Raw genomic sequence first — 27571 nt, forward strand, 5'->3', positions numbered from 1 at the left:
CAAACTAAAATTAGAGAACAGAAACCAATTTTGGGACCTATGTACGGACGGACGAACGGACGGACAGATGGACAGACGGAGGGACAGATGGACGGACAGATGGAGAAGAGTAAACCTTAATGCCCCCTCTGCTACGGTAGGGGCATAAAAACAGTCACAATTTCTGATAAATTTATCACTTGTTATTTGTTTTTTAATCTTTTGCAGGTCAGATTTCTATGGAAGAATTTGAAGAGACAATCAAGATGTTGATCAAACATCAAGGACTTAAGGTTCCAGAGAGAGACATTCTTGACATTGCACACAGCATTGATATTAATAAAGATGGATCAATTGACTTCAATGAATTTCTGGAAGCTTTTCGTATTGTTGATCATTTTGGTATAAATCGCACCAGACGACGTATGGATTCTAATGAATCAGCAGATTTTCATTCAGTAAATGGTAGTATTAGATCAGTCAATGTGTCTCCTACAGAAATGACCAGAAAGATTTCTCGCAAAGTTTCCAGACGAACAAGTTTAAATGAGATTGTGGAAATTTCTGCTAGTTGTAAAGACCATTCCTTATTAAATGACAATTTAGTACAGGAACTTTCAGAATGTGATAAAACTTTAGAATGAGAAATTACAGCGACAGTATACCTTGAATATTAAACAGAATTAAATGAAAATTTTTTGGAAGACAGCCTATGTAAAGAATCAGGATGCATAGGTTTTTTTTATATCTTTTCTTGCAGTACTTGTACACCTAATCAGTTCTTTCACTTTTTATACGACCGCAAAAAAATTTTTGTGGTCGTATATTGGTATGACGTTGGCGTCGTCGTCGTCGTCTGGCGTCGTCCGAAGACACATTGGTTTTCGCACTCTAACTTTAGTTTAAGTGAATGGAGCTCTATGAAATTTTACCACAAGGTTCAATACCACAAAAGGAAGGTTGGGATTGATTTTGGAGGTTATGGTACCAACAGTAAAGGAATAAGGGGCCAAAAATAAGCATTTTTGTAACTTCCAGACATAACTTGTGTGTTAGTGTATGGATCTCTCTGACATTGTACCACAAGGTTCCATATCACAAAAGGAATGCTGGGATTGATTTTGGGGGTAATTGCCTCAAAATTTTAGGAATTAGGGGCCAAAAAAGGGGCAAAAAAACAAGCATTTTTCTAGTTTCATGACAATAACTTGTGTGTAAGTGTATGGATCTTTCTGAAATTGTACTGCAAGGTTCCATATCACAAAGGGAAAGCTGGAATTGAGTTTGGGGGTAATTGCCAAAACATTTAGGAATTGGGGGCCAAAAAGGGGCCAAAAATAAGCATTTTTCTAGTTTCCAGACAATAACTTGTGTTCAAGTGTATGGATCTCTCTGAAATTGTACTGCAAGGTACCATACCACAAAGGGAAGGCTGGGATTGATGATGGGGGTAATTGCCTCAATGTGTTAGGAATTAGGGGCCAAAAAGGGGCAAAGAACAAGCATTTTTCTAGTTTCAGGACAATAACTTGTGTGTAAGTGTATGGATCTTTCTGAAATTGTACTACAAGGTTTCATATCACAAAGGGAAAGCTGGGTTTGAGTTTGGGGGTAATCGCCCTGAACGTTTAGGAATTTGGGGCCAAAAAGGGGCCAAAAAACACATTTTTCTAGTTTCCAGACAATAACTTGTGTTCAAGTGTATGGATCTCTCTGAAATTGTACTGCAAGGTACCATACCACAAAGGGAAGGCTGGGATTGAGTTTGGGGTGATGAATCATAAGGGGGTTCAAAAAATTGGGGGGGGGGGGGGGGGGGGGGGTTTTCCTTTTTTTTTTCTTTTAAAATTTTCCATTTTAAGTTGGTTATTTCTGATTTATATTTAAAAGCAAATAATAATAATATGGTAGGAGATACACACCAAACAGGATGTGTAAATTATTATATAATAAGTATTGTGCAATAGCAAGAAATTTTCAATTGCACAGTATTGCACAATAGCAAGAAATCTTCAATTGCACAGTATTGCGCAATAGCAAGAAATCTTCAATTGCACAGTATTGCGCAATAGCAAGAAATATCCAGTAGCACAATATTGCGCAATAGCAAGAAATTGTCAATTGTACTGTATTGTGCAATAGCAAGAAATGTTTAATTGCACAGTATTGTGCAAAAGAAGATACTTCGTATAAATTGCTTATTTCTTGACCAATTTCAATGGGGTTTTATTCTTGACTTCTTGGGGTTCTTTAATATGCTGAATCTAACCGTGTATTAAGTTTTTGGATTTTGGGTCCCGTTTTTAAATTGGTCCACATTGAGGTCCAAAGGGTCCAAAATTAAACTTTGTTTGATTTCATCAAAAATTGAATTATTGGGGTTCTTTGATATGCCGAATCTAACCGTGTATTTAGATTCTTAATTTTTGGTTCCGTTTTCAAATTGGTGTACATTAAGGTCCAAAAGGTCCAAAATTAAACTTAGTTTGATTTTAGCAAAAATTGAATTCTTAGGGTTCTTTGATATTCTGAATCTAAACATGTATTTAGATTTTTTATTATGGGCCCAGTTTTCAAGTTGGTCCAAGTCGGGGTCCAAAATTAAACTTTGTTTGATTTCAACAAAAATTGAATATATGGGGTTCTTTGATATGCTGAATCTAACCATGTATTTAGATTTTTGATTTTTGGGCCCCGTTATCAACTTTGTCCACATTGAGGTCAAAAGGGTCCAAAATTAAACTTTGTTTGATTTCATCAAAAATTGAATTCTTGGGGTTCTTTGATATGCTGAATCTAACCATGTATTTAGATTTTGGATATTGGCCCATAATAGGTTAATGTCCAATTTAAAATTTTTAAGTTCTTAGACCACATTCATTATGTGTCAGAAACCTATGCTGTGTCAAATATTTAATCACAATCCAAATGCAAAGCTGTATCAAGCTTGAATGTTGTGTCCATACTTGCCCAAACTGTTCAGGGTTCGACATCTGCGGTCGTATCAAGCTGCGCCCTGCGGAGCATTTTATTATAGGTCATCTACATTTTGAAAAGAGGTTGCTTATGATAAGGTTTTTATACCCCCGTTTACGGGACATATTATGGTATACCAATGACTGTCTGTTTGTCCACCGTCAACATGTCGGACAATAACTCAAAATGCTTTAATAAATTTTTATGAAACCTTGGTGAATTGTTTATATCTTTTGATGTAAGATCTCTTTCGATTTTTATAAATCTCTGACATTGAGGAATTATATAAATTTTAGATTCTGCGTTTTCGAGTTATGGGATTTTATTCATAAAAATGGTGGAATTTTCCAGTTTTTTGAACAATAACTCAATAATGCTTTGAGCAGTTTTCGTGAAACTTTGGTGACTGGTTTATATCTATCTAAATAAAGCTTCCTTTAGTTTTTATAAATCTCTGACATTGAGGAATTATGCAACTTTCTTCGTTGAAAAATTGACGGGTGTTTCATGCGATCATGGTGCAACTCTTTATTATAAGTTGACACTGATTTTCAGGGGCTGCAAAGTTTTTTTCATGCAGTTTCGGCTCATTTTTTTAATTGCTAAATTTGGGTTTAATGTTCATGGTTACTTAATTGCAGTAGGAATAAAGCCCGGACTGTAATAGTTTGGTATTTTTCATGGTTCTTCTGGTCAAGTTGACCTATGTTCTAGATAAAGATTAACATGATGTACTCCAAAAAAGTATATAGAAGATGTAAATCACTAGATTTTCTATGAACCAAATAAAATGCAGGTCCAAAATGACTGAAAGTGAGTCAAAAGTTGGTGGGTTGTTTAGGGGGTTTTTTATGAATAATTTTTATTCCTTATTACTTACTAAGTGAAAACAAAACCTGTTAACACCAATCAAAACTACAGGACTTTTATGTATAGGTGGTTACAATAAAATTTGTATAGTCATCTATCATGTAATTTTGGATTCAATGTCTTCTTTACAACTTTTTCTTTATGAACTTAGGGAGCTACCATTTGATATTTGTAATCTCTGTCCTGCCTTTTTATTTATCACTCTATTTGGTCCTGCCTTTTTTTTTTAGTTTATCCTGACTTTCCTTTTACATAAATTGTCATCCTGCCTTTTTTTTTGCAAAGTGTCTCATCCTGCCTTTTTTTTTACCCAAAACTGCTGTCCTGCCTATTTTTTTCAAATTTCATCCTAGCCCCCCCCCCCCCCCCCCCCCCCCATAAAAATCAAATGGTAGCTCCCTTATATTTAACAGTAATTTAAAGGAAGTTATTTCCCTTGGTAGGAAAACATATTGGTTCCTTGTAATATGAGCAATAGTGTGATGTTTATAAAACATTAATATTACTTTGATGTAAAAACAACATTTCAGCTTTAAAATGGAGTTCAGTTGAAAAATATGCACTCTGTATAAATATAAGGAGATGTTTGTATACATACTTGAATAGAAGAATAGGATATTCAGTTTCTTATTATATATATAAAAACTTTAAATGAACTAATTTTCTAAAAAAAAAAAAGTAATATAATAATGTTATCTATTTGCTTTTGATAATATCCACTACACCTGATCAACACTCTTCTCAATAAAACATTACCCTTTTCATTTTATCAGAGGTACATTTGATTTAATGGATTAATCTATACTGGGAGCACTAAAAGTCAAAAGTTGGAGCAGCCAATGAGGGATTCATTTATGGGGAAACTAGTGAAAAAAGACAAACTACAACATTATGTTGATTCAAAAGTCTAGTATACATTAAATTGGATTACCTAATATACAAAGGCTGTCATAAAACAGGTGCTTTGTTAAATATCAAGAAAGTGGGATGTTTTCAGTTTTTGCAGTTTTTCACATAAATGATCATAATTGTAACATATCTCTTCTGTACAAAAAATTATTTTTGTAAAAATTTTTAAAAGCTTTAATTTATTGTCTTGTGCACATGTTTTGCATCTACGGGTGTTAAGTTATACCCCTTACTTTTTGAAATAAACATTTGAATATTAAAATCATGTTCTTCAAAGTTTAATTGCTATTTTGCCTTATATTTAGCTAATCCAATTTAAAAAAAAAAAATTATGCTAGCATCTTCCATCGATGATCTGTTATACTAACATTTATAAGAATGTGTGAAAATTAAGATTAATTGACTTTGCAGTTTTAATGTAAAAAGGAATTACTGATATTGCATTATATTTTGTAGTTTGTTCTGTCAAAATGTAAAACATTAAGATTGTGTTTAATGACATTATGTTATTTAATATATTGGTCTGAGTATAGATGGGATATACATCAATGGTCTGAGTTAGCAAAACAATACACTAGCCAATAGATGTATAAACCCATACATCTATGACTAGCCCAAATTAAAGCATACAAAATCTCCAAAAAACATTAGATTTTTAATTATGGGTATTGATGAATATGTCAACTAAAATCAACATTTTAGGTATGAAAAGGTTAATAAAATAGAAAATGGGAAGTTTCTCATTTGTAGATTTTCCACAAGGTTTTAATAATGGGTATATATATATGGTCATTTTATTCATGTAAGTATAAATTTATATTTCTTATAGATATATAAGTGTTGATGCAAAGCAAATTTAAAGTATATATAAAACATGATTTATGAATTTGATTTAAAAAAAATACCACTCTTCACCCTTAAAAAGAAATCAAAGCATATCATATGTAAATATGAAGAAAATTTAATAATTTCATCAAAAGATATTCAGGTTATTTTTTGAAAATGGCTCATTTAACAACATAAATTTTGTTGGGATTATATTTTGTAAGGAGGTACACTGCTGGTAATCTGGTTTAATGTGTTTAGAATTTATACTGACATTTTATGAAACAATACCATTGCATAACTCAAATAGGTTTAGATAATCCATTCAATGTTTTTAGAACAGTTTTTTCACATTTTTCACAAGGGTCAAAGGTGGTTAATTTGGGGCCTGTGCTCTAAGATAACTTAGCCAAATGTTTTTGACATTTAAGCCTACCGGTATTTTATTTGTAATCTACCATATAAAATCACTTTAATGATGTCACAGTCAGATTGCTTCATTAAATCCAGGATAATATTTACTTTTCAGACAGCCTATCTTCTGAAGTTTAAAAATTGTCAAACAGTAATGGTATCATACAGTTTTTGATTTTGAGTGCATTTTACAGGTCTAAATAACCTCTTCTTTTAACCCCAAATTAAATAAAGAACATTTAAAATATATGATGTTAACTTGTAGTTGATTTGAACCGGTAGTTAACAACTGGGTCCAGGTCATCAAATTATACTGGATATTTAAGCTTTGAAATATTGATACAATGCACTATAAAAACTTGGAATATGATTTATTTTTTTATTTTTCCATATTTCTTGTTTATTTTATTTTATACCACTATGCCAAATATGGTGTTGTTTATAAGATATTGTTTAATTTATGTAATAAAATTTATAAAACATGACATCAATTTTTCTTTATGATATAATTGATATAACTGATAACATTACTGTGGATAGTTTTTGTCTCACCTGCGACGAAAGTCGCGGAAGGCGAGACATAGATTTGCTTTCCGGCAACGACGATGACGGCATCAACAATTGTTAAGTTTTCTGCTAAAGTTAGTTTGAAAGGAACTTCTTGTGATAGATCATTGATATTGAATTTAAAGTTGCATTACCATCAGTACACATCAGTTTGACAACTATTTTGAGGCCCTGTCCCCTAGGTCATGGTCCAGTGACTTTGAATTTATAAGCAATTTTTAATGTTAAGTTTTCTGCTTATGTCATTTTGATAGGAACTACTTGTGATAGACCAATGATATTTTCTATAAAGTTGCATTACTATCAGTACATATCAGTTTGATGACTATTTCGAGGCCCTGCCAATAAGATCATGGTCCAGCGACTTTGAATTGATAAGAAATGTTCATCAGATGGTCTTTTTCTGAATTTAATGCCGACAGGCAAGACATATCTCTGTGTCAACAGTTTATTTATTTGATGTATGGTGTTGAAATATTCTTACAGCTTGAACATGAATAAGTCCTACTTTGTTCACAAATACTTCTTTATATCAGTATTTATTTTCCAAAATGACTAATATCCTAATTAGTGGTTGAGACTCTTATTTTATAGATGTTTAAAAAAAATTATTCATGACATCAAGGCAAACAATTGTGTATAAAAAATGTTGGTATTGTTGTATGTCATGATATATCAGGTGTCTGTAGTCTCTTTTTCTTGATACCTGATGTATCTTATTTACTAGTATCAGTAATCTGCAAAAAAAACTAGATAAGCTGCACCTGCTTGTGTTCACTAGGTCAGTCTACAAATTAATTGTTGGTATTATGGTACCCAGCTTTCTCCTACCACCAAAGAACTGACACAAAGGAAAACATCAATTATATATATTTACCAGAGGCTAAAAAGAGATGCGAATCTTTTCTGTAAATTTACTGTTTATAAAATGTTAAATTATTTGAAACACTAAGGTATAGATAGCCATGGCTTTACTTTGTACAACTTTTAGGAATTATCGGTTTTTACTGTTCTTCAACTTCGTATTTGATTTGGTTTTACAACTGTTTTGATTAGAGCTTCACTGATGAGTCTTATGTAGACAAAATGCGGGTTTCATGTACAAAATTATAAGCCTGGTATCTATAATGAGTTTTGCATTATAGTCTTGCAAGCTTGTCTTTTTGATATGGTAATATAGAGGACAAAGTCCTCATTACATGAGGAAATATAAATAAAGAATAGAACACACAAGAATCTGCAGAACCTTCAGAACCCGTACAAGGAATCAGAGCTATGAATATGGGAGATGCATTCCTTAATTTAAAATTATTTCGAAATTTTATAACAGCAAATTTTAATAAACCAATATCTATTTTATCATGCCAGTTCCGAAGTACTGGCGACTGGACTGCAGTTCCGAAGTACTGGCGACTGGACTGGTGATACCATCGGGGATTAACTGTCAACCATTATATGTTGCAGAAGGTACACAGCTTGATCATTCATATCGTGCGTAATGACTGCGTAAGCAAGAGTGGTCGACTTTAGCTGAGGTATATCATAGGCTTAAGTGACTATGACTGAACCAAATGTTAAAAGTGCGTAATTAAGGTCCATAGGTTGAGAACACTACCCTATTTAAGCAAAATGCAAATATTTGTACCACTCGCTTTTCGAAGCAGGCTTGCATACCCCTTTTCAATTTAATTGAGATTTACACTCAACATTCAGTAACAAAATTTGCCATTGATAAGCTATCAAGTCTTAAGCTACGGAATTTCCAGTGAAGTGTATAAGTTACTTGTATGCCTGATACCGAAGATGGTCTCGTGTAGGTCGATGGTGTCACAAATGACTTCCTAGAAGGGTTTCCATTTTTTGCATTGCCACGATTCTTTGAAGACTCGATTTGCACATTCGTTGTACTCTCTGGAGCATCTCTTTCAGAAAGTACTAGAAAGTCTTTCAGAAAGAAGTATGTCCGGACACGATCATGGTAAATGGATGCTTAGAAACAGGCGTTGTTGTTGGAGAGGAGTATAAAGCTGCTGAAGACACGAGTCTTGTTGCTGAAGAGAAGTGTGCTGCTGCTGGAGCTGATGAAGAAACGAATGTTGTTAGTGCGTAATTAAGGTCCATAGGTTGAGAACACTACCCTATTTAAGCAAAATGCAAATATTTGTACCACTCGCTTTTCGAAGCAGGCTTGCATACCCTTTTTCAATTTAATTGAGATTTACACTCAACATTCAGTTACAAAATTTGCCATTGATAAGCTATCAAGTCTTAAGCTACGGAATTTCCAGTGAAGTGTATAAGTTACTTGTATGCCTGATACCGAAGATGGTCTCGTGTAGGTCGATGGTGTCACAAATGACTTCCTAGAAGGGTTTCCATTTTTTGTATTGCCACGATTCTTTGAAGACTCGATTTGCACATTCGTTGTACTCTCTGGAGCATCTCTTTCAGAAAGTACTAGAAAGTCTTTCAGAAAGAAGTATGTCCGGACACGATCATGGTAAATGGATGCTTAGAAACAGGCGTTGTTGTTGGAGAGGAGTATAAAGCTGCTGAAGACACGAGTCTTGTTGCTGAAGAGAAGTGTGCTGCTGCTGGAGCTGATAAAGAAACGAATGTTGTTGTTAACGAGGAAAATACTGCTGCTGGAGCTGCTGAAGAAACAGGTGTTGTTGTTGGAGAGGATTATACTGATGCCGAGATGCTGAAGAAACGGATGTTGGAAATTAGTAGACTGCTGCTGAAGCTGCTGAAGAAACAGGTGTTGTTGTTGAGGATGATTATACTGATGCCAAGTGTGCTGAAGAAACGGATGTTGTTGTCGGAGAGGAGTACACTGCTGCATGCTAAAGCTGCTGAAGTAAATGCCGGAGTTGCTGAAAAAACGGGTGTTGTTGGAGAGGATTATACTGATGCCGAAGCTGCTGAAGAAATGGATGTTGTTGTTTAGAGAGGAGTATACTGCTGCTAGAAGACACGGGTGTTGTTGTTGAAGGGAAGTATACTTCTGTTGGAACTGCTGAAGAAATGGGTGCTGTTGTTGGAGAGGAGTATACTGCTGCTGGAGCTGATGAAGAAACAGGTGTTGTAGTTGGAGATGATTTTACTGATGCCGAGGCTGCTGAAGAAACGTATGTTGTTGTTGGAGAGGGGAATACGGCTACTGTTGGAGAGAAGATTACTTCTGTTAGAGCTGCTGAAGAAACGGCTGTTGTTCAGGAGTTAACCGCTGCTATAGCTACTGAAGAAACGAGTGTTGTTGTGCGAGAGGAGTATATTTCTGCTGATACTGCTGAATAAACGTATGTTGTTGTTGGAGAAAAAAATCATCAAATATACCAGGCATATAATTTTGTACGCCAGACGCGAGTTTCGTCTACAAAAGACTCATCATTGACGCTCGAAAAAACAATAAGTTAAAAAGGCCAAATAAAGTAAGAAGTTGAAGAGCATTGAGGGCCAAAAATTCCGAAATGCTTAGCCAAATACAGGTAAGATAATCTATTTCTAGAGGAGTATACTTCTGCTGTTGCTGTTTCTGAGGCTGCTGTTGCTGATTCTAAGGCTGTTGTTGCTACTTGGTATCATTTTTGTATTTCATTCGTCACCGAAAATCATGTAGCTAATCATAAACGCTCAGACAAAGATTGCAACTATGCATTTTCACGCTTTCAACGTCGCAGTGATGTTAAGGCAATTTCGTCGAATTTCGCGGAATTTTTGTCAGGGGTAGGTAACTCCGCAATTATCTCATTATATATTCATCAATGGCGGATTCCGTAAGCAGCGTCCATCGATAAAATTGTTGAATACAAATTGCATGCGTGCACGCGGATAAAAAAGGGATACTGGTACGATGTCATTTGATTATTAAAACACGATTACGGCATTTTTGTGCTGAAACTGTATTATAAATGGTTGCAATAGATGTTTTTATTGCCGGGATCAGACCCCGCCTACTTCCGAGAAGCAACCAATCAGAAGCCGATCGCCGTCTTTAGATGCTTGAAGTTTGCAGAATGGAAAGCACCTTGCCGGAGCAATTATTTTCTCTAATGTGTGAAAATATACCAACAGAAGTAAGTGACAGCTACAAAATATGTAAGCATTAATGAATGTAAGTTGTTTACTTTGTATTTCATTCATTTCAGTAAACGACAAGAGGTGGGGAATTAGAAAAAAACGAGTTTTGCTTCATGGCAAACATGCTACACGTGGTCAGATCAACAGGGGGGAAATATATAAAAAGGTATAATTGACTCCCTTTTTAAAATAAATAGAGTAGCGGATGAAATAAATGTGTATACTAGTGTTTCTACCACTTGCATTCCCGATTGTCAAGACACCATTCACAGCGTTGCTCTGTTGCTTCGTGAAAATTGTTCCAGTTTTGTGTGTGCACCTAGCTTGTCCATGTTCAGATAATCATGTCTGGTGATCAATTTATATTTTTATGATCCAGTAACAAAAATTAAATCGGCCTATCAAGATATCATAGATAAGAAGTAAACATGGTGAAAAAGCCTTTCAAAAGTCATAATTAATTGGACATGAGGAGGACTAATTACCCCCCCCCCCCCCCTATTTTGAACATGTTCAACCATGCCTAGACATAACCCTGTCTTACTCTTTATGTGCTTCTCTGAAGTCAGAAGCTGACTGTTGTTGCCAATATCATATTTGTTCTTTTGTAGTCGTCTAGCTTGCTATGAATTATGGGTTTTGTTCATTGTTGAATGCATTATTGGGACCAATAGTTACTTATATTTACTTCATTTGGTCCCTGATGGATAGGCCAGTCTCTTTGGCAATCTGGCAGTGTTAACATATTGTCCTAGTCCTAATAATTATGATGTCTTGCAAGGCTTTTTTTAATTTTTTTCTGGGACACCCAGAAAAAAAATTAAAATAGCCTTGAAAGACATCATAATTATTTTGACTAATGTTATCCTTACTTTATTTCCATGTGTGTACACATAACTGCCAGATGAATATTTAGTGCCTTCAAGATCCACAGTGAAAAAGGGAAGATGAGGGTTGATCCCAGAGCATGCAAAAATGAATAAAGTTAATACACAACATGTGTTATGTGCCTGTCTAAACCTGGGAGTCTGTAATTAAGTGTTGTCCTTATATTACAAATTTTTAGCTCACTATATGGTATGGGAATGACTCAGGAATGATTCCTTTACACACAGTGATAATAAGCTGCTGGAATAGGCAGTCTGCACCAAAAACTTTTCTGACTACTAGTAAAGAAGACCAGTATTCCGACATTTTATTAATGTGTCTAAGCAAAGTTTTTCAAAAACATGCAAGTTCAAATAAAATTTTACTTGTCTAGGGCATCAGACTAGTGCCTAACAGTCACTGAATAAGTCTTTTTCCAGCTTGAGAATACATGTATGTGAATAGGTGTGGAAAAATATAAAATAAGGTAATTAAAGTTCCAATGGCTTGTATATATTTATATGAAAAGCCCTGTCATTTTTTTCAAAAGTCTTGCTGTAAGTAAATATTTTACTTCCAGAATCTTAGCCAAAAATATTCCACTGAAAACTCAACCAATATGGGAAAAAAGTTACATTTTTAAGATCCTAATTATATGATAAGGGTGGGGTAACAGAATCGCAATGGCACCCCACCCTCTATCAATTAAGTATTGAAGTGGTCCCCTCGAGGGAAATTATGAGTTTTTCTTATGATGGACTTGTGAAGGCCTTGCAGTGATCGATATTTGCCTCATTGGCGATCATAAAACATCTCCTTATTTTTCTATATATTCTTATTGCTACAATCATATGACAATGTACCTTTTTTTCTATAATATTATAGATTAATATCTGTTCTGTAAAATAGGAGGGGTGCTTACTGCTACAATCTATCAAAGTACATGTAGGTTAAGGTGGGGAAAATTATTGAGTAGAATATCCAATTTTTTAACATTTTAATTATTACATTCTACTTTCATTTCTCGTCAAGTTTTAAAAAGTGGATTTTCTATACTCCGAAAGATCGTTGATCATAGTAAGGCACATGAAAATATAGAAAAACCGCTTATTTATTCATGCTATTAGTGTTTATAGGTACGGATGGCCGAAAATGTATATAAAATATAAAAAAAAATAAATAGTAAAATACCAAAATCAACAAAAAGCAAATAGAAATTAAGAAATATATACATGTATGCATTTAATATAGGGACAGAAGAAATCAGTCTACCAGTTAAACTACAAACCCTACTGTTTAGTCTTAATAATAGCCTACCATAAAGTTTGTTTTTTTTTCATTTTTCATTAAGCACTGTTAAAGTCGGAATGTTGCTCCCATAGACTCGAAAATATTTGAAAAAGAAACACCATAAAATTATGAAAAATCATGACCAATATACCCTAGCTTTTTTTTTTTTTTTAGATGTAACTGGAACCTCACATGTACTATTTTATTTGGCCTTATTTGATACATACAAAAATTAGCATCCGTAGTAGCATATGTTCCAAAACGGTGAAAAAGGGGGATGGTTATTTGCATGTAAAACTGGTTTAAGAGTCCTTCCTTCAACTATCATGGTCTAGACAAAACTTTAATGAACCAATAAGCTTCATAATAAACAGTGATAATTAAATATATGGTATATGGGCCCCTGTGTCCTTTACTTTAAGTAATCATAGTTCATTAATCAGAGAAGTGTTGTTAATTATATTATAAATGAAAACAAAACTGTTAGTTTCAGTGCTGGATCCAGGAATTTTTATAAGTGGGGTCCACTGACTGCCTAAGACATGTAAGAGGGGGCCCTCTCAGGTCAATCGTCAGTGATTCCATTGTATAATGAACCAAATTTTTCACAGAAAAGGGGGAAACTTCCTTTGCGTGTGTGCAAATTACAATTTTTATACTGTAAATTAAGAAATTGTGGAGTGATTCTATTTATGCAAATAATAGGTCTTGATGAGTACGACTATCTCATTAATATAAGGACTCCCATCTCCTAACTGATTCATATATGACATGTACACAGCTCTTTCTGAAATTTTAATAATTAATCTCGCATTGTGTCTGGCATCATTTAGCAGTGAAAACATAGCAAAATTGCCCTCTAGATGTCCTTTGAATGTTTTGTTGGATTTCTATCTCCTTGATCTATACAGTCTGGGAAGGGGGGGGGGGGGGGGGTCGGATAGGTCCTGATCCCGAGGTCCCGAATTTAAAGAAATTTAAATCCCGAAATTCGAAAAAAGAATTCCCGGATCCAGAAAGTATCAATCCCAAAATCCCAAGCTTAAAAACACCTGGAGTCCCAATAAAGGTCAGATCCCCCCCCTCCAGTATGCTCCTTTTATTCATATCTTTTTCAATTGAATTGCTTTACATTTGTCATTTGACGTGTTTGAGGCCTTACACACATGTAGCTTATGTACAAGCAGGACCTGCTTACCCTTCCGGAGCACCTGAGATAAACAAGTTTTTGGTGGGGTTTGTGTTGCTTAGTCTTTAGTTTTCTATGTTTTGTCATCTGTACTATTATTTGTCTGTTTGTCTTTTTATATTTGGCCATGGTGTTGTGAGTTTGTTTTCGATCTATGAGTTTGACTGTCCCTCTGGTATCTTTCGTCCCTCTTTTATGCTGTATGGGTTTTTCTCAATGTGGCCACACTGTGACCTATAGTTAAATTGAGAACTTCTCTGTGAATTGTTTTTTTTTTACTGAGAATTAGCATGCCACATCTTCTGATTTTATATGTTTATATTATACAAATATCACTTATAACAATTTTATTGTGTTACAAAACTATTTCAATATTTTAAATACAAGTAATACTAAATTCAAAATTCATTTGTAAATTTTGGGCCACTAATTCTTCCAGATGAGTAAAGGTTTGATTTGACTTGTCCATGACGATTACTCTTACTACATATTCTAATGCAATTATTTTGTATCAATGGTTCTGATTGGATGACAGTAAGAGTAAAATTCTCTATCTCCTTGTCTGTAACTAAGGAAGCCGACATTTTGAATTGCGGAATGTATTGACATGTAATTTCTACAATAATAAGCAAAAAACCCACTTGTTGCACCTAGAAATTTTTCTTTTTATCAAATTTTATTACATTCTGAAGCGGTCAAGAAGCCAGGAAACGCCTGGTGTTTACGTTTGACGCCTGAAGCATACCTATGATGTCACCTAGTTTAGGGGCCAAAGAAGATAACATCTTTTCGCAGAATTTTCTTAAATCAAAGTTTTACACTGAAATAATGATTGAAATTGAATTATGTACTTGTTTTGATTAGAATAGAGATAACTGTATTGTATTTGAAGCTTTTCGGACGTCCATCAGTAGTTTTACTGTCGCAAATACCCGTTTACCTGTCTCCGCTACCCGTCGCCAGGTAAACTAAATTTGCGACAGTAAAACTACCGATGGACGTCCGCAAAGCTTCAAATACAATACAGTTATCTCTTAAGTATGGTTTCAGCTCATTGTCGAAGAATGTATATTTACCTATAATTGATTAAATTCATGTCATTTGGATTCTGTTGGATAGTTTTCTCATTGGCAATTATACCACATCTCCTAAATTTTATTTTCAAGTTTTTCATAATAATACAAGCATGACAAGTAAGGGTTGTTCCTGTACAAACATGCATTAGAACTCTGAAATTGTAGTGTCTTAGAGTTTTCATGAAGTGAAAGTTAAAAAGAATTCCAAAATTATAATATGCTGTGGATTCATCACTTTTTCGTGGTTTCTTACGTTTGTAGTTTAGTAAAAGCTTACATACTAGCCTAAGGAGAATTTGTACGTAACTATATTGAACGTTTTTGATTAGGTTCACCAATGAAATCTTCGAAAATTGATTTCCAACAAATATAAAACTGAATGATTTGCAGTAAATCTCTATAGATCTCTCTCGTTGCAACATTTTCAAAGTGCTTTCTGTTAGCCTAGGGGTCATCCATAATAATTGTCAACCATTTTCCAAAGTGTACAAAACGTACACTTGGGAGGAGGGGGTTAAAAAATCAAACATTTTTACCGTACACTTTTTTTTAATTTCTGGAATATTTTCGTTTCCACAGGGTTCAGTTTTTATTACCTCAATGAAGCTATTTATCATCTATGGGTTTGAAAATAATGTGAAATTGTACATTAAAAGTAGCATGTTTCAAATTATATGCAAGCATCACAGATACATGTCATAAAATAAAACAGTTATATGATTCAGTTTATTTTTAATGCAAATTTCTATATTAAACTAAATTATAATTATGATAATAGACAGGATCTTCTTTTTATTAAGAATGATTGATTCTAGTCTTGAAATCTGAAAATGGTTGATGTACACTTTTTTGAGGGAGGGTGGGGGTCTGAAAAAGTATTATGTTTTGTACACTTTGGAAAATGGTTGACAATTAATATGTGGATGACCCCTTAATCTTTACAAATGTATATTCTGAAAAATCACACTAAACTAGCTTATTACTTCTTATGGTGGTTCACTCTGCATTCAGAAGGTCACTTCCATATTGATTGAAGTTACCCTCTTTCCAGGCTTGTGACTGGCAAGATTTTACATATCTTGGCTGCATTCCCCACCCACCACCACATTGCAAATTTCAGTCCAAGAGGAACCTTTTTTATACTGTTCACTTTAATAAAATTGCTGTGTAAAAATTAGTTTGATTTCTATTTATGTATTAATTGTAATTTATATACCAAAATGATTACATAACTTTCCCATGTTTGCTGCCCACCTTTATTTTTTAGTCTGAAGAAACTATAGTGATTTCAATTACTTTTTATTTTTACGGTTTTAACAAATTAAATGCTTGCCATTATTTGAAGAAATATTGTCACATGCAGACATAATTGATATTTTTTAAACATTAACCTGTTTAAATTAAAAAAGAATATGACTTATTCGCATATTTATCATTTACTCTATTTATAAATAACTTTTGTTCGAATGAGAGAAAAAAATCAGATTCATTTAATATCAGAATTTCCTGAAGGTGCTTGACTTGGACTGATGAAATAATGCAATACAAAATATGGCATGAAATGAAGCATGGAGAATTTTACACAGCAAGTAAACCCTTAAATGCCATTTACATCTTCTCTGAAACCACTGTTTTTAATACTTCTTCTTTGAAACCACTTTTTTTATTACACCTTCTTTGAAACAAAAAAATAAATTAATTTGCAATTTGAAAAAAAATTGGTATATTTTTGTAATATTGCCAGTCATTATGATTTTATTGTTGGCCCTTTTTTCAATTTCTGGTACTTTATTATTAAGTTAAATTATTTTATTATTTTTTCAGTCTTTATTTATATAAGAATATTTTAAACTTAATTAACTCTTCAAAAGGAGAAATTTTTAATGCACACAAGAACTGTGTACAAAACATTAACATGTTTAAACTTTATTAATGATTATAAACATTAAAATTAGTTATAAAAAAGCTATAAATTTAGCAGAAAATTTATGAAATCCGAGATGAGAAGCTAAAACACTTGTCATAATTTAGTTCAAAATGGTACAGATCATAATAAATCACATGACCAACCCTATGGCCAACCTACCATGATACTGTTTCCTATACACATTTTAGATGACCAGATATTTTAACCATCACCTGGATACCTAATAAAATGGCAGAGATTAACATTACCTTTTTTAGAAAGGAAAATAATAATATTACCATGATGACTACAGTGCATGTCAGTGTGACATTATTGAGTCAAGTCATATCCATTAATTGTTGTCAAATCCAGTGAATTGCTATGTCATATCCAGTAAATTATGTTGTCATATCCCAGGGGTGTCTGGTACTGAAAGGCCAATGCATCATCCAGCCTGCCTATGCTTTTATCTAGCAAGTCTGTATAAACGTCTCCTTCTAAATTCTAGATACAGGGTGGACTTGGTATTTCATGATTTTTGTGTCTCTTTCAACATTTCCTATTGAGCAAAGATTGGAATATGAGTTTAGCGTAGAAAAACCCACACTGACCCTTAATTCTTTCAGAACCCTATCAATGACTTTTTCCTATTATTTTAAGAAGTTTTTAAGAATGAAAGGTATAGCGCGGAACAACCACACTGACCCATGGTATACTAGTCATATCAAATAGTTGAAGGAAGGACTCTTAAATTCAGATGTTGTCTTTATAACTTGTTTAAAAATACTTGTCCCGTTGCATGGATGTACTTGTCCTATTGGTTGAACTTCGAATTTCCGCACCCCTGGGATTATCGAGTAAATCATTGTCATATCCAGTATATTTTTTAGTCATATTAGTTAAATTTCTGTCATATCCTGACAGTGATATCATCCTGATGTTATTGGAAACTTGGTATAAATCTCTGGTTGTACTCATGGCGGTAACTTAAGTACAGGTAATGAGGCCTGATACTGTATTCACTGTTTTGAAAAAAAGAATTTAGGAAAAAGCTTCTAACCATGCTTATTATTGAACCAAACTGGAATTGAACATTCTCATTATAGACCTAAAATATTTGAAAATTGTACTTGAATCAAACTTGCAATTGTATGAAACTATTTTAAAATCTGACATGTATTTGACTTCAGTTCCCATTTTTACACCAATGAGTCTCAATATTACATTCTTGATAAGGTTTTTCTGCAGATTTATAGATATGCAGTCTCCTGGACTTAATTACAAAATATATTAATTTCAAACAGTTTATACTGAAGTTGTCAGAATACAGTATCAGCCATGTCTGTCTATTGAAGAGGTCCCCTTCATAAATCCTTTAATATTAACCACAAGGTCTATTTAAAAAACAGGGGCAGGCTTTGAAAATGAATGTAGTTGCAACAAGGTCATGAAGGTTTTAGTAAATGCTCCTATCGAAGGTCAAATTGTGACTAAGGTTCACATGGAAGAGCAGCAATTAAAACAGTTCTGATTTTCCATTTGTTTTGTCTTTTTGTAATTGCCTGTTGTTTACATGGGATGCTGTCTGCCATATTTTTTGATATTTTGCTTTAGCACAAATCAGGATATAGATTTACTGGTTTGAATCATTTCTCAATTTGTTCACGCCAGGTTCAATTGTATCTTGCTTCTTAGTATAGGTTTTGCTCATTGCTAAAGGCCCTCCTGAACAATGATCTAAAATTACATTCTAGTCTGTTTGTATGGCTATCTGAGGAATAATTGTGTCATTTGCAATTATATCACATTTCCTTATTTTTTGTCTCCTATTTCATACTGTATAAATTTTCCAGCCCTTATTATATATAGTTATACATCAGCAGTAGGAATTATTCGGAGGATTCAACACACATATTCAGTTATGGTAGTTTGTAATTATCCATTGTTTGAAAGTGTTGCCAGGGTACCCTCTAAACAACCTGCCCCCTTCCCCTTTTTTATGTTTTTTGCCTTTATGAAAATAGCCTTATGATCCAAGCCACTAAGGGTGCACATTTATATAAAAATATCCAGTGCACCATTTTACATATTAAAGTGCTCATTATACAATTTTATGATTGATCAATTCACTATTAAATGTACATTAACATGATTAATGTAGCGGTTACTGAGTATAGAATAAAGCAGGGTTCATATTCGTATAAAATTAACATGTTCTAGTCCTAATATGCATGTGATATTTGCCACTTGATGTTAAATACCTGCCAACATGGCCAAGAGGCTAAAAAAATATATAATTTATCTGAACTTAAACACATTACATTTGTTTGCACCGGTCCTAAGTCAGGAACCTGATGTTTAGTAGTCGTTTGTTGATGTGGTTTATAAGTGTTTCTTGTTTCTTGTGTTTTAGAAAGGTTAGACCGTTGGTTTTCCCGTTCAAATGGTTTTACAAATGTCATTTTTTGGGCCCTTTATAGCTTGCTGTTCGGTGTGAGCCAAGGATCTGTGTTGAAGACCTCACTTTGACCTATAAATACTTTTACAAATTGTGACTTGGATGAGAGAGTTGTCTCATTGGCACTCAAGCCACATCTTCTTGTATTTATAGAAATATAAATTCAAAGTGTATGATACATAATTTGCATAACTTGCGTATACACTGGATGTTTTTAAGAAATAACTATAGTCAAATAGTAAAAAAAGGTAGTATATGTAGAATTAAGAAAATTGTTTTTTCTTAAATTTCTTGTGCTGCACAGTGACCAATAGCTGCTTACATCTACATGTATGTCCTTTTGGTCAATTGTAGATAAATGTATCATTGGCAATCATACCACATCTCCTTATTTTATAACTTAAGTAGGTATGGCATTTTTTAAAATTATTTTATATGTAACATTTTAGAATTATTATGTAGTGCACTGGACATTAAAAGTAGTACATTCCCCAGTGATCAAGCAGCTTTTGAGCAATCTCCTTGTCAGCTAACAGATTCTCCCGGTTCTCCTTTCCATCATCTTTTGTTGTCTCTTCTTTCAGGGCAAAATATTTCTTGCTGACCTGAATCTGTAGCTTGGAGAAAGATTGATCAAAAGCCGATATAAAGGATTTATGACCGGGGTGTTTAAGCTTCAATTCCCTGTACTTAATGCAGTCTTCCACATCTGATGATGGGCCAAGTAGTTGGACAACCAGGTCGAATGTTGTCTTCTTTCTACGTGATGCTGAAGCATAAAAAGGTATATACTTAGTAAAATGATACTGAATTTTCACGTACATCCCTTCTCACAAGTATTTTTTTTTTTTATATTTTTTTAATTCAGTCAAACTAGAAAAATAGCTACATAAAAATGTATGTTTTATTCCTAAAATATTAGATGCTGCTGCATGCAGTGAGTAACTTTGTCTGCATACTAATAATAATCTTTAATTTAGCACACAACTTGTAGAAATATTGATTAACAACATGCATTATATTAATTTTTATACCCCACGTAACGAGTTGCGGAGGGTATAATGTTTTTGACCTGTCTGTCAGTCCATCCGTCAGTCCTGTTTCTTGTCATCGCAACTCCTCTCAAACCACACAACAGAATTTCATGAAACCTTTTCAGATAATAAGGACATACTACGTAGATATGCATATCGACAGGAAATTATGATTCAATTTTTTTTCCAGGACTTACACCCCTTTGAACTTATTTGCCCAATATACTACTGCAACCTTTTGTCATCGCAACTCCTCTCAAACCACACAACAGAATTTCATGAAACCTTTTCAGATAATAAGGACATACTACGTAGATATGCATATCGACAGGAAATTATGATTCAATTTTTTTTCCAGGACTTACACCCCTTTGAACTTATTTGCCCAATATACTACTGCAACCTTTTGTCATCGCAACTCCTCTCAAACCACACAACAGAATTTCATGAAACCTTTTCAGATAATAAGGACATACTACGTAGATGTGCATATCAACAGGAAATTACAATTCAATTTTTTTTTCAGGAGTTACGACACTTTGAACTTATTTGCCCAATATACTACTGCAACCTTTTGTCATCGCAACTCCTCTCAAACCACACAACAGAATTTCATGAAACCTTTTCAGATAATAAGGACATACTACGTAGATATGCATATCGACAGGAAATTATGATTCAATTTTTTTTCCAGGACTTACACCCCTTTGAACTTATTTGCCCAATATACTACTGCAACCTTTTGTCATCGCAACTCCTCTCAAACCACACAACAGAATTTCATGAAACCTTTTCAGATAATAAGGACATACTATGTAGATGTGCATATTGACAGGAAATTATGATTCAATTTTTTCTCTGATACAATTTTTTTTTCTTACACTTATTTTATTTCTCCAATGACAATGTGGGGACGTGGGGTATGTGAGCGCGCTCACTAAGGTTCTTTCATGTATTACAAATTTTATTTAGAAATAACTCTTCAGAAATGTCATTTCACTTCTTATATTGCTCTTATTAACTTATTACCAAAGTTCAAGTAATAATATTACAACTTACCAAATTCTTGGTTGGAAATTTCAGAATCAAATAATTTCCTTTTGCATGATAGTGGTTTCTTAGCTGAAATTAAAAGTTTTTGTTTTGAAAAAGGTGTGATTAACAGCAATCCAACAACATAGAAGAAAATTATTGGCTTCGATATATCTGATCAGTATTAGAAAATGAAGATTGTGTAACCTACCTGGTAATGGTTTTGGTTTGGTGATCAGGTTTTCATGGGCATCAGTGCTGTTATGTTGTACAGCCCATCTCAAAACTGAAATTAAAACATATTTTATATATATCCTGTATATCTGAATGATGTGGAGGTATTAGAATAGAAAGAAGTGTTATGATTGCCAATAAGATATCTCTACACTAGAGACCAAATCAACACAGAATTAAACAACTACAGGTCACTATACTTCATTCAACAAAATTTGTTGGTCAACAAATCTTGAAATGTTATTTTTTTATGGTCAGGTATGACATTGAGATTGTTAATAATGATAATACTGTGATTGGAGGGATTTTTATCTTTTAATACTGTATGTAGTCTTCTAAATGTGTACAAATTAAATGAATCATTCAAAGATCTGCCATCCAAATAAAAATATCTAAATACCATATACAAAAATGACATACTACTTCAAACAACGATCAGGTATATCAGTTGTTCTGCCTATAATCATCATAATGAAATGTGTGGTTAGCAAAATTGTTTACCTTTAATGTAGGATTTGTACTTGTCCTTGGTTTTGGAGTTCTCTTGTTGTTTTCTTTGATGGTCAACTGCTAGTACATGTACTTCAGGTGGGTCTGTTTTAAGGAAATGAGGGAATGTTTGCATTTTTATTTATTTACATTTTCACCATAGGATTTATGCTTTTAAGATGTATAAGAAATTACATAATATTTCAATAACTGAGATCATATATAATATATATTAACTGTGGATAGTATACACTTCAATATTAAATGAAGAAGAAAAAAATGGAAAGAGAATTGACACAATAAAGGTAGACATTTAAAACCCATATATCAAAACAAAGCTTGCAATTACATTAATTATAAATAATTCAATAATAAGGAAAACTGTTGACTTTTTTTTTGAAGAAGTATATATTATGTTTTATTTTCTGTAATTTTCAGGAGAAGCTTACCAGAATGACGAGAGGGTTTCACTTTCAGAAGTGTACACCCTTCCTCCATGGCATTGCTGACCTCATCATTTGAATCAGTACATTCATCTACTGGCAGATGACTAGAGTCCCTAATTTGATCCATTGGTTCATCATTTTCCTTGGTAATTGTAATAGCTGCAAAAAAGGTAAGTGCTTCTCTCATTAATCATGATCCAAATTTTCTCTTGCTTTAATATTAAAAATGACTGACTTGTTACTAATGCAGGACATTTATGTACATTTAAATATAAAAAAGAAGATGTAGTATGATTGCCAATGAGACAACTCTCCACAAGAGACCAAATGACACAGAAATTAACAACTATAGGTCACCGTACAGCCTTCAACAATGAGCAAAACCCATACCGCACAATCAGCTATAAAAGGCCCGGAAATGACAATGTAAAACAATTCAAACGAGAAAACTAACGGCCTAATTTATGTAAAAAAAACGAACAAAAAACAAATATGTAACACATAAACAAACGACAACCACTGAATTACAGGCTCCTGACTTGGGACAGGCACATACATACAGAATGTGGTGGGGTTAAACATGTTAGCGAGATCCCAACCCTCCCCCTAACCTGGGACAGTGGTGTAACAGTACAACATATTATGGGAAAAATGTACCCATTTTATGGGAAAAAATCACATCTGTTGATCATTAGTTTTTTAATAAACATGTAGCTTGAATGGGTCATCTCCTTCTCATAATAATGATTTTTACATCGGATGACCGTGATTGAATGTATATATTTATTCAAATTTAATAATACATATATATAAATGCATCTTTGGTACCATTATTTTACCTTCATAATCTTGTCTGTCAGGCTGGTAACTGATGGTGATATCTGATGCATTGTCTTCTGTAAAAGAGAAATTTATAGATTATAAAAAAAATGATGCATGTTAGCAGTGCACAAATATATACTTTTAGAAGAATAAAACAAATATTCCTTTTATTTAATGTATTCAAAAAACATATTATGAACATGATGAAAGTACCTTTCAATGTGTGTTTTTCACACCAAGACACATTTTTTGAATTTCCATCATCATCAAACACCTTCAGTTTTTTTAAAGGTAGCAGTAAATACCCACTTTCAAATTTATCGACTACCTTAGCCCAATCATTTTTCAAAATTTGTTCCTGGTCTTTCAGGCCAGATGATCTGAAATGGTGAAGTGGAGGTCCCTCAGGTCTTGAGGAGGGATCATTTGGGCCATCAAAAAAGACCAACCCTCCATTTTCGAAAAACCACCAGACATCTTGACCCTGCAACATGAAATCTGCAATTCTCTCCAGATGGCATTGGACAAAGGAAGGTCGCTTATTGATTAGTTCTGCTGAAAATGTAGATCTTGGTCTTTCTGGCAATAGCCTTGCCTGCCTACTTATTGTTGAATCCTGTATTTTAAATGACTCTGGTTTATCAGGTGCGTTCTGCTGACTATTGAACCTTAGCATAGCATTGTCAGCAATCCATTTGGGTTGTCTGTTGGTCGTCATTTCCGAAATTCTTCTTAAGTCGCCAAAACATCTTTCCTCTTGCTCAGTGTGAACAGATCGTAAAGAGAAAATTCTAAAAGTGTTAGGAAGATGGACTGTGACACTATGAAAATGACTGCCGTAAAACTTTCTAGACGTCATTTTTAATGGTTTTCCAATGACATTCCTGCATACCATACCAAATATTAAAGCCTGATTGAAAAGTCTTAAAATCATCTTAGGTGTTCTTGATTCACTGGGAAGGTATGAAATGTTAACAATTTCAACAAGGGAATTTATAAGCTGCATAATGTTGTCCTCTATTTTTCCATTACCATGTAAATCCGATGTAAACTGGGCCAATTTAATTAAAAACAGACGAGCATCTGATCCTTTGATCTGGTTTTTGTCACCAATTGTGCTGTTTGAAAAATTTGAAAACTGCTTTTGAACGGATGAATCAGAGATATGAAATGGTAACTCTGTAATTACGTTTTGGATTACATTCGTTAAATCATGTAGGGGTTCACAGCCAAGAATTTCATATTTTCCAATGTTTAGATCTTGTGATGTCAGGTGTGGACTGTTTGTCATCAATGCTGGTGGTCTACAAATACCATGCAGTGTCGTAGTCAAAATGGCTTGAAGGTCTGGTTTAAGGGAACAGTCAAAATCAATTTTCCTGCTGTCTAACTCTGTCATGATTTCATCTTTTTTCAGGTTTTGATAGGGGTTTAGACAGCCTTTTTTCAATTTCTGTAGGGAATTTGATGAAGTGGCCAACCTGCATCTGTCATCCAAATCTTGAGCAGAAACATGGAAGCAATGGAGTAGATTGGTATGTTGTTCAGCATGAACTCCACAAAGACATGGGTAATTTCCTCCTCGTTGTTGACCACCTTCAAACTGCCTGGCAGGTCCATCTCCGCTAAAAAGTCGTAAGCAGTCCTGTATTTCATAGTCGTCATGTTTGATTGGGGTGTCTATATCTTCCAAGTCCTCCAGTCTAGTTTCTACATATGTCATTTGTTCTTCATCTTTACAACCTGCATTTAATATTTGAATGAATTAATTTTATAAGTGGCATCATATACAGGTCTCCAAGTTGGGTTTTTTTGGGTTCAAAAATTAATAAAATCATAGATTCTGAGTTCTACATTCTTTTTCTTGTGCATTTTTATTTTTTTTTTGGGGGGGGGGGGGGGGGGGGGGGGGGTTGTTAAAGGGGAATTAAGCTTTGCTCACAGAACCATTAGTAACGCAAAATTAAATAGCTGTGAAGTGGCCTAGAAATGGTAAAACACGAAATAAAGTATCCGCCAAAATAAGTTGGTTTTCACTGGTTCACCGTTCAATGTATCTTTGAGGTGTTTTTTTTTTATTATTATGTTGGTGAATTAAATGTCTCGAATGAACAATTAAGCAGCTAACATATATTTTGGTATGAATTAAAATTTTGATAAATTTCACAATAAGAAGTGATTATATACAGGAAATTTAGTGTCCATTGTTAACAATTTCTTTTAGGGGGAACATGTGTGGATGTATACTATTTATGTACTATATGATTTATAAAAATGTTTTATCTTGTACAATCATTTTTTTCAGCATCACGATAAAAAGAATATCCGGCAATAAATGGAATACAGATTTTCTATATAGGACAATGACAGAGCAGGTAATTTTTATACGACCGCAAAAAAAATTTTGTGGTCGTATATTGGTATGACGTTGGCGTGGTCGACGTCCGAAGACACATTAGTTTTCGCACTCTAACTTTAGTTTAAGTGAATGGATCTCAATGAAATTTTACCATAAGGTTCAATACCACAAAAGGAAGGTGGGGATTGATTTTGGGGGTTATGGTACCAACACTTAAGGAATTAGGGGCCAAAAAGGGGCAAAAAATAAGCATTTTTGTAACTTCTAGACATAACTTGTGTGTAAGTGTATGGATCTCTCTGACATTGTACCACAAGGTTCCATATCACAAGGGGAATGCTGGGATTGATTTTGGGGGTAATTGCCTCCAAATTTTAGGAATTAGGGGCCAAAAAGGGGCAAAAAACAAGCATTTTTCTAGTTTCATGACAATAACTTGTGTGTAAGTGTATGGATCTTTATGAAATTGTACTACAAGGTTCCATATCGCATAGGAAAAGCTGGAATTGCGTTTGGGGGTAATTGCCCAAAAAGTTAAGGAATAAGGGGCCAAAAATAAGCATTTTTCTAGTTTCCAGACAATAACTTATGTTCAAGTGTATGGATCTCTCTGAAATTGTACTGCAAGGTACCATTCTACAAAGGAAAGGCTGGGATTGATTTTGGTGGTAATTCCCTCAAAATTTTAGTAATAAGGGGCCACAAAAGGGCAAAAAACAAGCATTTTTCTAGTTTCAGGACAATAACTTGTGTGTAAGTGTATGGATCTTTATGAAATTGTACTGCAAGGTACCATATCACAAAGGGAAGCTGGGTTTGAGTTTGGGGTAATTTCCCTAAATGTTTAGGAATTTGGGGCCAAAAAGGGGCCAAAAAACAAGCATTTTTCTAGTTTCCAGACAATAACTTGTGTTCAAGTGTATGGATCTCTCTGAAATTGTACTGCAAGGTACCATGCCACAAAGGGAAAGCTGGGATTGAGTTTGGGGGTGATGAATCATAAGGGGGTGCAAAAAAATTTTTTGGGGGGGGGGGATTTTTTTTTCCTTTTTTTTCTTTAAAATTTTCCATTTTAAATTGGTTATTTCTGATTTATATATAAAAGCAAATAAAAATGATATGGTTTGAATAGGTAAATTAAAATTTTTTAAGTTCTTAGACCACTTTCATTCTGTGTCAGAAACCTATGCTGTGTCAAATATTTAATTACAATCCAAATTCAGTGCTGTATCAAGCTTGAATGTTGTGTCCATACTTGCCCCAACTGTTCAGGGTTCGACCTCTGCGGTCATATCAAGCTGCGCCCCAGCGGAGCATTTTATTTTTATTTTACAGCAAAATGCCTAGAGTGTGTAGGTAAAGGTAGTATAATCTTTGGTTAGCTTGCTTGCTAGCTGTACCATGAAGTCATTATTAAGTTAGGTATACTAAGCTCCTTTAATTGTAGACTAGTCCAAACAGATAACCAATATATCTGTCTGTAACTAGGACTACTCTACTCAGAAAGGAGGGTAGTATACCTTTATACCTAATAATGATTTCATGGTTCAGCTTACAAGCAAGCTAACTAGAGATATTACCTTTACCTACACACTCTAGGCATTTAGCTGGTAGATTTTTTGTTTGTTTTAGCATGTTAATGGTAAATAATGTAAGCATTAATTGGCCACTGACAGCCTTCAACAATGAGACCAACCAATACTGTATAGTTGGCTGTAAAAGGCCCTGACAAGAAAAATATGAAAT

At 33.9% G+C, this 27571-nt stretch overlaps 2 protein-coding genes across 7 annotated transcripts in view; one reads left to right on the forward strand and one right to left on the reverse strand.

Annotated features, from left to right (window-relative positions):
- The window catches only part of LOC127716385 (serine/threonine-protein phosphatase with EF-hands 2-like), a 214437-nt gene that overhangs the window by 52704 nt on the left and 134162 nt on the right, over positions 1–27571 (forward strand). For 4 of the 6 annotated variants that reach the window (XR_007988893.1, XR_007988894.1, XR_007988892.1 and 1 more), the window contains exon 16: positions 208–1229. The exons of 1 other annotated variant lie outside the window; for it this stretch is intronic. Coding sequence is in view for 1 of the 5 variants with exons in the window: in XM_052222570.1 (XP_052078530.1) it covers positions 208–623 (416 nt within the window). In the remaining 4 variants the exon portion in view is untranslated. Of the gene's footprint in view, positions 1–207; positions 6459–27571 lie in introns of those variants that run through there. One more of the 6 variants, XM_052222570.1, reaches the window with a different exon arrangement.
- Positions 18154–27460, reverse strand: LOC127714002 (uncharacterized). The gene is made up of 9 exons (XM_052219951.1): positions 27406–27460; positions 24948–25209; positions 24499–24584; positions 23484–23540; positions 22648–22803; positions 22211–22303; positions 21687–21761; positions 21503–21565; positions 18154–20178 (listed from the first exon to the last, which is right to left on the reverse strand). The coding sequence occupies exons 1-9, from the start codon at positions 27458–27460 to the stop codon at positions 19883–19885; spliced, it is 1143 nt and encodes a 380-aa protein (XP_052075911.1). The 3' UTR covers positions 18154–19882.

The sequence above is a fragment of the Mytilus californianus genome, unplaced genomic scaffold (genome assembly GCF_021869535.1).
Source record: "Mytilus californianus isolate M0D057914Y unplaced genomic scaffold, xbMytCali1.0.p SCAF_9, whole genome shotgun sequence".
NCBI classification, from domain to species: Eukaryota; Metazoa; Mollusca; class Bivalvia; order Mytilida; family Mytilidae; genus Mytilus; species Mytilus californianus.